The 13,794-nt window shown below is 40.9% G+C and overlaps 1 protein-coding gene across 4 annotated transcripts in view; it reads left to right on the forward strand.

Annotated features, from left to right (window-relative positions):
• The window catches only part of smg7 (SMG7 nonsense mediated mRNA decay factor), a 136,842-nt gene that overhangs the window by 91,542 nt on the left and 31,506 nt on the right, over positions 1-13,794 (forward strand). For 3 of the 4 annotated variants that reach the window (XM_069938203.1, XM_069938206.1, XM_069938205.1), the window contains 3 exons: positions 6,320-6,669; positions 9,931-10,186; positions 13,319-13,428. In XM_069938203.1, coding sequence (XP_069794304.1) covers positions 6,320-6,669; positions 9,931-10,186; positions 13,319-13,428 — 716 coding nt within the window. The remainder of the gene's footprint in view (positions 1-6,319; positions 6,670-9,930; positions 10,187-13,318; positions 13,429-13,794) is intronic. The other variant, XM_069938204.1, reaches the window with a different exon arrangement.

A 13,794-nucleotide genomic window follows, 5' to 3' on the forward strand; every position in this document is an offset into this window, starting at 1 on the left:
ATCAAATTTGTTCTGGCTCTTCGTTTATACAGAGGGAAAACAAGCTAAATCATATGTAAGCATTAGCAAAAATCATTTCTTGGACGAATTATATATCCTTGAAATACAGGTGGCTATCTTTGTTTAAAAAAAAAATTATTTACTTTAAATTACATTTCAAAGTCAGTGCATGACCAGTAAGTGATAAGGTAGGAAAGCCAATAAATCAAGGATTTTGAATTAATAGCACCAGTAAAAATCAATGAGTGTGAGCTGTTATGTAGATGAGATTGTCAAATGTCCAAGGTTGGGGATTAATATTTTGGAATGATTATTAAGAAATGGAAAAAAGAAGTTTGGCCTTGATTTTAGAGAATAGGGTAAGGCTGAAAGGATGTTAATTCAGAAAAAAACAAGGAGTATAATCAATTTGTTAATAGGCAGAAAATAGAAATAAACATGATTTTCATGTTAAAAGGTTTTGACTATTCGGCTGCTGCAGGCACCAGCTGGCCTCAATTTATATCAGTGAAATGGATGAGGGAGTTGAGTGTAATGATTCAAAATTTGTTAATGATCCAAAGCTAGGTAGCATTGTTGCCTGCAGAGAGGCCGCGGGAGATATACACAAGCATGAGGACTTGTCAGATGGAATTTAATGGAAGAATTTGATGTCATCCATGGTTCACCAGATTGAATCCTTGGGTTGTTGGATTTTTCTCATGAGAAGAGATTAAGCAAATTAGCTTTGTACTCCCTTGAATTTGGAAGAATCTGGTAATATTGTTGAAATTTATGGGCTTGACAGATTAAAGAGAATGTAGCATATGCGCTATCGTGAAGTGTGGAAAGAATGACACACACCCAAGAAGTCAAAGACTGGTTTATTGCACTGGAAGCTTTGTTTATATTCTCTCCCCGCTGCTGACAACAGGAGTGATGTCACAGAAGCGCCGGCCTTAGATTGGTTAGTGTTCCCGTTGTTGCTCATTGTTTACTACCGTGCAGGTGGTTACCTAGGATGAAGGTCATTGGCCCTCACGGGGTCTGTGCGATCACTGTGTTCTTTGGCCATCTTGTGTATCGGGTTGCATCCCGGTTAGCGGGCCACTACTTGACCCAACCAACCCCCCCTCCCCCCCAAAAGAACCAGCAGTTGGAGTGCTGTTCGCCACCTCTGCATCACGGGGACTGAGTGGAGACTGGTTGGCTAATGTCCAGATTTGCTGGTTTGAGGTGGTCGATCGTGAAAGTCTTCCTTACCGCCGACGTCCAACACACGTGTTGACCCATTGTGTCTGACTACTTTATACAGCCACTCACATGGCCGTTGCAGAGCTGCTTTGTGTGCCCCCCTCCAAACAAAAATGTACTCACTGTAACTCTTTGGGGACATAGGCTTTGGTCTGGCTGAGCTGCAGAGGTGCTAGTGTACCCAGTCTTTCCCTCAGCTTAGTCATTGAGGCCGTTGGGTCCTCTGAATCCTTGACGCTGGCCAAGAACTCCCCTGGTATCTCCAATGGTGCGCCGTACACCAACTCAGCTGCTGAAGTGTTGAAGACTTCTTTTGGCGCAGTGCGGATCCCCAGGAGGTCCCGGGTAGCTAGTCTGCCTAGTTCAGTCCCTTGAGGTACTCCACCAACCCAGTCAAAGGTGTTGTATTTGAGTTTGGGTGGCCAGAGGTGCCTGCTAATGAAGGCCATAGTCTGCCATTGCCCTTCGATGCTGGAGGTGTCTACTGTGAGAGCAGTTGGCACCTCTGGCCCGGGGTGTACCAGAAGGGTGGCATTGGTCAAAGTGTCCTTGGCCTTCTGGAATGCCTCCAAGGCCTCATTGTCCCAGGTAATGTCTTTACCTTTCACTGCCATGAGTGCGAAAAGGGGGTGTGTGATGCAGGCCGCTGCAGTATGAATCTGTGATAAAAATTAATCATACTGGCGAATTCTTGCAACCCCTTCACTGTGTGGGGCTTGGAAAAGTGCTGAACAGCCTCTACCTTTTCAAGCAGGTGTTTTGCTCCATGTCTGTTGATTCGATGCCCCAGGAAGTAGATTGTTTCCAACCCGTACTGGCACTTTGCGGGGTTTAAAGTTAGTCCGAATTCCTGCAGCCCAGTGCACAGTTGCCTTAGATGGGCCGAGTGCTCTCTGTGTTTGCAGCTGGCAGTAACAATATCGTCCAAATAAATGAACGTGAATGGGAGATTCCAGCCCACCACATCCATCAGCCTCTGGAAGGTCAGTGATGCCTTCTTAAGTCCAAAGGGCATTCTCAGGAATTCAAAGAATCCAAAAAGGATAACAAAGGCAATTTTTTCGATGTCATCTGGATGGACTGGGATCTGATGATAGCCCCTGATGAGATCGACCTTTTAAAATACCCATGCCCTTGTAAAGTCTTGAATATGGGGCACGGGGTACCTGTCGGATGTAGTGGCCTCGTTGAGGTGGCGAAGGTTACCACATGCCCTCTGCCCTCCTGCTGCCTTCAGTACCATGTGCAGGAGGGGACGCCCAGGGGCTGTTGGAACACCACACTATCCCCAACTCTTTTTTTAAAAACTCCTTGGCAAGGGTGAGCTTCTCTGGGGAAGGTGGCACGCACTGGCATGGAGCAGGGGCCCTCGGTGAAAATGTGGTGCTTTATCCCGTACTTCGGTTCGGCGGAGGAAAACTGTGGCAACTCTGCTAAGATCTGCATAAATGCCTTGTTGAACAAGATAATGGAGTGAATATCAGGTGCAGGTAACTTGGCTTCCCCCATGTTTGAAAAGTCCTGGCTTAAACCAATCACTCCCCTTTATGGTCCACCAGCAGGCAGCAGGCTCCCAGGAGCGGTTGGACCACAGCCACAATCATGAATGTCCACGTGGACCGATGGCTGCCGACATGGAGGGGAGTGGCGCGAGTGCTGAAAGTTCTTACGGTGATGCTGTTAGTGCCCTCAGTGCCAGGTCCGCCTTGCCACTCCAGGTGTCGTAGGCCGAGGGGGAAGGACACTTTTCAATGCTGGTGTCAACAAGGAAGCGCCTTCTTGACAGAGAGTCTCACATGTGGAGGAGGCTGTTGCAGCCATTAATGTCGGTTGACCATGGCATTTCCCTGAAAAGTGCAAGGTGGGCAGCATTGACAGGCCCCCGCACCCCATCGTTGGTTTTAGTAGCAATACTGTTGGATCTGGGGGTCCACTTGCCTCTCTGCTGTGGCCTTGTTGCCAGCTGTGTGTAGGGCCTAGTGATCTGCTCCACCAAGGTGCTGTTTTCTTTCTTAGCTCTCCAGAGCACATCCACCTGGGAGTGCAACTTTCTTGGGGTTGGTGATGTCCTTATCGACGAACAAGAGTTGGATATCCTTGGGCAGCTGCTCCAGGAAAATCTGCTCAAAGAGCAGGCAAGGCATATGTCCCTCAGCAAGGGCAAGCAATTCGCTCATGAGGGCAGATGGGGCCCAATCCCCCAAACTGTCCATCTGCAACAATTGGGCAGCGCAGTCACGCCATGAGAGCCCGAAGGTGCAGGTTAATAGCTCGTTCAGGACATCGTATTTGTCTTGCTCCAGAGGCTGCTGCAGGAAGTCAACGACCCTTGCTGCCGTATCCTGGTCCAGCGAACTCACCACGTAGTAGAAACGTGTGTCGTCAGCGGTGATCTATCGAAGATGGAACTGGGCCTTGGTCTGTTCGAACCATACGTGTAGCTACGATACCCAGGAAGTTGGCAGCTTCAACGAAACCACATGAAGAGCTGCCTGGTCTGTCATCTTTGGGTCAGTTGGACCTCCCGGGGTCACAATGTAGAGTGCACGCTACCGTGAAGTGTGGAGAGAATGACACACACCAGAGAAGTTGAAGTCAAAGACTGATTTATTCCTCTGGCAGCTCTGCTAATATTCTCTCCCTGCTGATGACAGGAGTGACGTCACAGCAGTGCTGGCCTCTGATTGGTTGGTGTTCCTGCCATTGCTTGTTTCCCGCTGTTAAGATGGTCACCTGGGATAAAGGTCGTTGGCCCCCTGGGGTCTGTGCTTTCGCCAAGTTTGTCAATCACCTTGTGTATCGGGTCATGTCCCTGTTAGTGGGCTGCAACAAGAGCATTAATGGTTCGTCTGATTGCAGTATCTAGGATGAGAGATTACAGACTCCGAATAAGAGGTCAGCTTGTAGGATTGGGCCGAGAAGAAATCTCTTTATTCAGTGGATGGTGAATCTTGAAATCCACAATATTAAGAGTGCTGTTGAAATTCATTTCCTGAGTCTGCTCAAAACTGAAAATAATGAATTTTTAAACCATGACAAATTCAAAGGAACCAGGTTTAGTGCAGGAAAATGATTGTGAAAATAGATACTGAGTGAATGTGGTGCAGGATGAAGTGTGGCAAGGTCCTCCTTCCAAAAAAATACATAAGGGGATTCTTGTTAAGAAATGTACGATATTGGTCATCTTTAAGTGCTAAGAAATGACCATTTTATATGAAGTAGATATGACAGGGTATTCTTGAGGTAAACTGCTAGATGTCTGAGCAGTACTTTTTAACTTGAGCACCTTCATATCTTTTCATTTATTCCCTTCTTTGACCAAGCTATACCTCTATAAACCTCATGCCTATGTACAGTAAAAGCCCTGGTATTTGGCACCCAGGGGGAATTGTGAATACCGGATATACAAATTTTCCGGTTGCCTGAGACACACTTTTATAATGCCTAACTAATACACCTGCTTTAAGAATGAACAGTTTAAAAATCAAAAGACTGCAAAATGTAAAGTAATTTGAAAAACAAAAATCAGTATTGTACCCCTTAATTATGCAAAGATTACCATAATTAGGTACTTTCCATAGTTTGTAAAATTTAAATTCGAACCCTGGTCACTGGCCTGTAACAACGTTGAGCTAACTGCTATGCTAACCATGCCACCACCGTAATTCATCCTTCCCCCATGTTTACAGATAAAGCCTTACTAATCTACTTAATACTAATAAAAGGATAGGAAGAGACTTTGGGAGACTTGCCCGAGTAGTGAGCGGAATCGACCGGCTCTTCATCCTGTGCGACACAACTTTGTTCAAACAGCTGCTGTGGGCAGGTCTCTGCTGGGTGAATGATTGCTCCTATCTTCACCAAAGGATTGTGTGTTGCTTTGGAGATCATTTTACAATTTTAAATTTTTATTTATTCTTACTTATTTTAAATGTTATCTATATTTTATTTACTCTTTTTTGTTTTCATTTGCTTAGATTGCCAGTTGCTTGAATTCCAGATACTGGGGTTATTACTGTATTAGAATTTTTCTTTTTTACTCATTTTGGTGATTGCTTTCGACCCAGGTCCTCCTTTTAATCTGCTTTCCCTGCTACTTTTGAGTTTTTTTTGCCTTCTCTCCTTTAATCACCTAATCATTCTGCCTATTTTTCCCATTCTTGGGTATTTTGCCATTGGAATTATTTTTGTAACATTTTAATGGGAGATTTATTTGTTCCTATTCAAGAACTGTTTTCCCTTCTGCATTTCTCTTGCAATCTGTGGTAGTGGTTTGCTTTCCAATTTAATTAAATTGTCTACAGTTCATAAGGAGGATTTTAGTGATTTCAAATTTTAATTCTTGGCATCAGTAAACCAATTATTCCAAATAAAAACACACAATGCTGGAGAAACTCAGCAGGTCAAACACTGTCCTTTATATAGCAAAGGTAAAAAATACATAACTGACATTTCAGACTTGAGCCCTTCATCAAGGTGTGGAAAAATGTTACCAGGCATCCGAACAAAAGAGAAGGGTTGGGGGGGGCGGAAGAGGTATGGTCGCAAAGGCAAGAGGTGATAGGTGGAGAAGAGAGGGAGGGGAATTCAACCACAGTGTCTACAGATTTTCGTGTTGTACAACCAATTGGCCCATTCTGCCTTGTCATTCTTCACCTGAATACACTAATTTTACAACTTCCTGTCTCTCTTACTCACCTCTAATCCCATTGCCATTTTGGACTAATTGAATCAGTGATCACGAACCTTTATGCCTTTCCTTCCATGACTGTTCTCATGCTTACAGAGTTCTGCAAATGAAAAATATATTGTGGACAATTGCACTCTTGTGTTGATTTTACTGCACTGCCTTTAAAGGATTGCTTCTGATTAAAATGTTCATGTTTTACCAATATTGGTGGAAATTGAGCCAAAGCTGCTTTAAAAGGATTTCTTTGTGTTTTTGCATTCTGAAAAGTAAAGTCATTCATCATTCAATGATTGTGAGTTAGCAGGTTATATTTCTATCAAGGCAAAATAGGAACTGGTTTTTGTACTGGTGTATCTGCTAATAGCCAATATTGGTGTCATTTTGTTTCAATTGCAGGATTTCCTCCACCTCCCTATCTGGTGTCACCACCAGTTACTTTCCAGATGACTCCTGGCTACACATTTCCACCTGGAGTCTCCATACCTGGACCTTTCATCCAAGCCACCGGCCACCCGCAGTCAGGAAATCAGTTACCGGGTGGGAAGCAATCCCATGTCCCTTACAGCCAGCAGCGTCCTTCAGGGCAAGGGCCAATTAACCAGGGACCCCAGCAACAGCAGCCACAATCTCAGCAACATCAGCAGGTTACTCCGTCCCAATCACAGCTTCAGATCGTGAACCAACCGTCGCCCACCAAGGCAGTGCAGCAGTTGGGAAAGAATCAACATCATCTTGGACCTCAGCAGGTAAGGCAAGGGTGGCAGATGTAAGCATCGATTAAATATTATGTCAAAATATTAGGAATAATTATCAGTTTATAATTTTTTAAAATCAGAACATTTATCTTTCTCTTCCCTGTAAGCAGAGAATACTCAGACCATGGTACGAATACCAACATAGAGCTAAAATATGATTTTGATGGACAATAATCTGCAATATTACTTGGTTCTTGTATTTCTTTGTATTAGCATACCATAGATTTTTAAGAGGAACAATCCCTGTTCATTGACTGGATTGGGTGACATTCTATAAAACCAGCCATTCTCAACTTTTTGGGGGACTGTGGCCGCCTTAGGACTCTGCTCAAAGTTTATGGGCCCCCTTCCCTGTGAAGTTTAGTTGTTTTTTTTCTGTACTTTTCTCCTACCAACTACATTTAAAAAAAATATATTTATGTTATATGATGTGAAAAGAAAGCCAGGTTTTCACTTTGAATCAACAACTATGACTTGTGATTCCAGAACAAACTGTCAAAGAGGAAATGATTCTTAATGAACATGTAGGAAAAAGGAACCTGCATATTATAAAACATTACAAAAAAGATTCTTGCAGCACAATGGTTTGTGCACAATGAGTCAATGGAGAACTTTAAGCACAAACTTGAGGATGTTGAAACTTAATTAAAAGAATTTTGTAAAATAATTCTAGTAAAATCAACATTTTAGTAAGATCCTTGAGCTTGATATTTCTGTGCAAGTTTCTTGATTACTGTCCAAAAAGGATAGAGATAGTTGAAGGTCACCTCTTGTTCTGATATTAAGTCTGTTCCTGGATTTTGTCAAGGAAACTACCTTACTGAATCCACATTCATCTAAGTAACCATATAACAATTACAGTACGGAAACAGGCCATCTCGGCCCCTCTAGTCCGCACCCATTTAAGTGAAACTCCACTAGTTCCACTTAACTGCTCCCTGCCCATAACCCTCCAACTCCCTTACATCCATGTACTCATCCAACCTTCTCTTAAATGACAGAACTACCTCTTCCAGAAGGTCATTCCACTCAGCCACTCTCTGAGTGAAGAAGCATCCTCTTATATTACTCCTAAAGTTTTGCCTCCTAACCCTTATGACCCCTCATTCCAATCTCCCCTACCCTCAAGGGGAAGAGCCTATTCGCATCTACTCCATCCCCCTCATAATTTTAAATACCTCTATCAGATTCCCCCCTCAACCTTCTACACTCCAATGAATAAAGATCCAGTCTATTTATTTGAATGTGTCACAGTAAAGTAAGTTGAAGGAAAGGCATTGAAAAATATTTTGGCCTTTTACTATAGATTTGGAAATCTTTTCGGCAGAGCACTCAACCCAAAAATCTTTTTAAAATTGGTTAAACTTACAGCATGCATTATATCACTCTGAAGATCATTTAACTTCTCTTTCAATTCTGTGTCAACATCATGGGTTGTTCCTCAAAAGGATCTAATCCAATACGGGATATTGACAGGATCTGTGTTTATTTGCTTTAGGTGAAGGAATAAAAAAGAAAACCTATGTGGAAGGCAATTCATAGCTAAAAGTGGTTCCATGTCAGTCAAACACAATCATGTCAATGTAAGAAATGCTCTGAAAACATTGTTAATTTTCTGCATTATCTAGGATGTCACCAAATACCTCCAACCTTGGAAAAAAATCCTCTCATTGCCTGACAACTGTACAGCAAAGCCTAGCAACAAAGTCCTTTCCTTCCCCAAAAAATGTTTAATCCATTTAGTTTTCATGCCCCGCTTATACACATTTTCCCCCTCTTTCTCTCCCCACCCCCCAAATATTACGGATTTCAGTCCATAGCCCTCTTGAAATGTGCTGCAGCCTTGAGGGTGGGGCATATGGCCCCTGTTGAGAATGGCTGGTATAAATGATTATAAATGTAATGTATCAGTAGGAATGCTTCAAATCTATGCATTTGCAACCAATTGATTTCTTGTATTTGCATGTGCAATTCATAAAGTTGCATAGCTATTTATGATATCTACCATCTACCAGATTAAAAACAATTTCCATGCTTTTGTTTGTGATCTTTCCTTGCACATTGATTTTGTTTAACTACGATCCTAGTACAAATCTGTTTAGTGGTATGGATATTTAAATATATTGGTGGCCTTACTGTTTCTTATACTGGTTTCTTCAGTATAATGGCTTTTTCCCTTCTAATATTGGGAAATGGAACTTGAGTATTTTGGATTGGAAAAACAGATGCATCAAGAGACTGCTTTTTATTTTGAAAATAAAACGTAGGAGTAGACCATCCAGCCTGTTGAGACTACCTGCATTTTCGCCATATCCCTTAAATCCCCTACTTTGCAAAAAGTCTGCTTGCAGTGTTGCCTGGTCCACCTGAAAGGGCCTATTCATATCCAGAGGCACCTAGTAGCGCCTCCGGATCTGATGGAGGCTGGGCGACTGGTACTGCAGCGCCCCCATCTTAAATATGTGGCATAGCAATGGTCGTCTTCCCTACTGATAATCCACCACGCAGGTGGAACCACTTTGTGTTTCCCACAACAGTTCCAGCTGTGTGGGGGATTATGGGTAGGGAAGACCACCATTGCTATGCCACATTTTGAGCCGCAGGCCCCGTTGCAGGAGCATCCAGCCGGACTTTGACAGCCCGCACTGACTTCCCCCGACGTTCCCCACCGGCCGCCCCTGCCTCAACGCCCCCTGCCAACCTCCCCTCCCCAGTGAGGTGAAGGCTGTCAGGCAGTGGGGAGTTGGGTCACTGGCTGATGAAGTCATCACCCTGCCCCCAGGCAGCCGCTTACAGCGGCTGCATATTCAGATACGTCAGCAAAGCTCAGCACTCCACCGATCATCCCTCCCGGAGGAGGGTTGGTGTCGGTGCCTCGGAGGCACTTCTGCCACATTCAGGCGAGTCTGTCTTTAGCCACAAGGGGGAGATTATGTGGCTTTACACTGGGGTGTAAAGGCCCTCATCTCTGCAGACTCTTCGTATCCTCTATACAATTTGCAGTTCCACTTAATTTAGTGTAATTAGGAAACTTAGATTCACTTCACTCTGTCCCCTCTTCTAGATCATTATGTGATTATATTAATTGAACAAAATGCAGGGGAAGAGATGCCAAACTTCACTTTTTATGATTTTTCCATCAAATAGTATCTGGAGATTGGTTATCTAAAATAAGAATGAAAGACCCTGTTGAGAATCAGCTATCTATCTTTGGTCTCTTGCAATTAAAATCCCATATTTTCTTTCATTGAGTATCTGCAGGCTGATCAGACCAACCAGCTTTGGAATCAACATCACTCAGTCTCTTCTCAGCATCAGAAGAATTCCATTCAGATGTCTTTGAAGCAACAGCCCTATTTTCTTCATCAGGACCCATTAAAGTTGTTTGAAAAGTCACTTCAACAATCACAAGTCCAGATGGAAAAGAATCTGAAGGCATTTGCTATGGAATCGTTTACCCAGAACCCTTCAGATGTGCAAAAATTGCAAGACTTTGCATGGGAATATGGTAAGTTAAATCCAAATGGATATTTCTGTACCATACTTTTGATGCAAGTCTTTTTTTAATCCATTGGTTTCAATCGTAGTGGAAGAATGGCATAATTTATATGTAAACTGGTAGTTAGGGGAACTAATTTCTCCCAGTCATTCATTCTTCTGCTTCTTGTTTCATAATCACTACCACTGCTGCCTTTTTTTTTACTTTCCTCCACATATAAGCACATATTTGTAAAGTTAACACACAGTACAACTTCAGTTATCCAAAATCCAATTCTCTGAAATACTCATTTATCTGAAACTTTACGGAGCCGATCTGACCAAGGACATCGGGCTCCCAGCGGCAGTGCTGATCTTTGGCTGCCGCCACGAGCGGAGCCTCAGCTGGGGAGGTGTCGGTGATCGGCGGTGGCCAGCATTTTTTTGGTGAGAATTAAACACTATTTTAATCCTTCTCTTGTTGATTGTTGTCATTTAAACACAGTTACAAGTGATTTGCTGTTGCTACTGAGCTGTTTTTTAATAATGACCAGTTCTCTGAAAAAAAACATTTATCCGACGTAGGCCCAGTCCTGACCATTTTGGATAATCAGAGTTTTACTGTATTTAGAGGTTGTTTTAGAATTACTGCCATTTATATTTTGCTAACTCAGTTACCTTGCACTTGAATCTATCTATCATTGTTTAAATCCTCGCAAATAAAAAAAATGGTGCAGTATAATGAGCTATTGTCTATTCTGAAGAGATGTAAAACATTTGTTGAATGCCATCAGCTAAATTAGTTTAACTGTTTAGATTGTCACAGCTTAGTTTTGGTCTTAGTGGCTGAAAAGCATTGACTGAAAATTGTATGATTATTTTTAATAAACCCTTGGGGTGTTAAGATAATAAAAATATTGTCTATTCTTGATTCTAGCTGCTGCTAATTTTAACAATAAAATCTTTCATACATTAACTGCAAATGTATTTTAAATAATTGTCATAAATTTGCATAAATATATCCTCTCTAATCTAGAAGAAAATCTTTTGCTTTATCCTTACTTTCAACTTGATAAATCTCTTTAATGTTTGAAAGATTTATTTATTAATACTGATTATTAAGACCATTTTGTCCTTGGTCTAAGTCCTTTTTATTTGAAAGGGATAGGGACATAGATTACATGCAGTTGTCTACAGTTACCATTAAAGACATTGACAATGATATTAATGTTGCAATGACATGCAGTGGTCAAAACAATCTGAAATACACATACAGCCAGGGACCTCACTTTGACCACCAATCCACCCATGTTCCTGATCCCAGCTCGAGCCACACTCCACCTATTGCTATTTTACAACTTGCTATCACAAGACGTCAAACATCTCATAGTAAACCGGATTCACTGGACACCATAGGGTACTGAAGGTAATTGTTAATTGTTCATAATAATTGCAGAGTTGACCTTGAAAATATAGGGTTCTGCATTTTGTAAGTCAGCAGATGAGGACTTGGCTGTCAAACCCACACATTTATATAAAAAAAAACCAAGCTGAAGTTTGATTATAGTTTAATAAGCTTTGTTTTTAATAACTTTTTTTAGAGTGGATTTCTTGATTACTCCTGTGTGCTAGTTAGGTTATTTAAATTTATTTTCTGTTTTGTCCAGATGTGATCTGCTACTGTATGAGGATCTGCTATGTTTTGGTTATTATTTAAAATTAATTAGAGAATAACATTTGAGCACATTGTTTCTTATACTGAATAAAATAAGCAGAGCTGCACTAATTGTAGTAAAAATGCATTTGTCAGTTTTTTCCCTTTGCTTTCCTAATTTAACATGCGTGAACTGCTTAAACTCCTGAAGATTAATATGATAAGGATTGGCATTAATCCAGGTGAATTTCTTTTAACCATTATCAAACAATAGGGACTTCATAAGGGAAAGAAATCAAGTGCAACATGCTATCTCGATGATCATAAGTTAAATAAGTTATCAAGGAGGGCATGATAAAGACATTATTAATGATGTTGATGAGGAATAAAATTCAGATGTTTAATCTTTTCAATGGCACAAGATTACATTTTTTAATACTTTATTTTTTCATTTCTCCCATAATTATTTTCATACAGTCTTTAAACTTTCATACATTTCAAATATATATTAAATATTTACAAACAAAACTTTCTCCCCTTTTTCCCTCCCTCACCCCAATTTAAAAATATAACTTTTCATACCGTCAGAGCTCTAATTTCTTTCATAATTCTTTTTTCTGGGATATCACGTCTTTACATACCTTGAAGGGTCAGGTTTATAATTGGACCCCTACATAATCTAAGTATGATTTCCATATCTTAATGAAAGTGTCATATTTATTTTTAAGTTATAACTTGAAAAAGGTATACAACTATGCATCTCCTCAACCCATCGAGCAATAAGTCGGGGACAGTTAAAAGTATACAACTATGCATCTCCTCAACCCATCGAGCAATAAGTCGGGGACAGTTAAAGGTATACAACTATGCATCTCCTCGACCCATCGAGCAATAAGTCGGGGACAGTTAAAGGTATACAACTATGCATCTCCTCGACCCATCGAGCAATAAGTCGGGGGCAGTTGGACTTCAAAATGATTGCTATGCAGTTCTTGGCCATAGTCGGGGATACCTTAACAAAACAGATTTGATATTTAGTTAATTTGTTGCTCACGTCCATAAAGTTGCCCAGAAGGTTCAGCTCTGGGATGTATGTGAAGGTCACCCCTGTTATTCTTGTTAGTGTTTCAGTGATATCATGCCAGAATAGTCTTACCTTCACACACGACCAGGTAGAATGTAGATGCTGCATCTAAAGCACATTTCAGATATTTCAGATTTTGGTTCTTGTAATTTTTGTGGTGTGAGATATAATTGATGTAAAAAATTTTATTGAACCAATCCATATCTCGCATTAATCATTGTTATACTGTCCATACGCCAGTCAGACCAGCATTCCTCTGGTATTGTAACATCTAGATCTGACTTCCACCTTTCTCTCGACCTTTGTAGGCCTGTCTTAACACTTTAGTCTTGAAGAGCAGAATACATCTTGGTTATAAATTTAGGTGTGTTATGGCACAACCTTGCATGACTAATTATGTCATTAAAAATGTTAATTCTTCTCAGACATGCGACATATGATGGGGCATCAGTTGAATAATGATCATATGTTGAAACGGCACCCAGGGGTTTTCCGAACAGATCAGGATAGTATGACTAGAATGCAATCATATGAGGTAAGCTGTAAATGAATATGTAATTTCCATTGGGCAATAATTAATTTCGTCATGTAAATAAGATGGATTTCTATTTTAATCATAAACCTGCTTTCTTCAGTTTTTGTCATTAATAAAAGGTTAATTTTAATATTTAGTTTGAGATTTTAAATACATCCTGTTGTTTAACATTCTTTTGTAGCCTGTAAAATAGGAGGAAAATTTGATGGTCCAGATTCAATTAATTCTTATTTAATGAGACAAGTTATTTCAATGTATTTAATGTAACATTGATTTACTAGATTAGTATTTTTTTTTGGGTTGTTTCACTGACATATGATTTTTGGAAAATAACTTTTTTTGTTTAATAAAATTGACGTATTTGAG

This window comes from Narcine bancroftii, chromosome 5 (genome assembly GCF_036971445.1).
Source record: "Narcine bancroftii isolate sNarBan1 chromosome 5, sNarBan1.hap1, whole genome shotgun sequence".
Lineage (NCBI taxonomy): Eukaryota > Metazoa > Chordata > Chondrichthyes > Torpediniformes > Narcinidae > Narcine > Narcine bancroftii.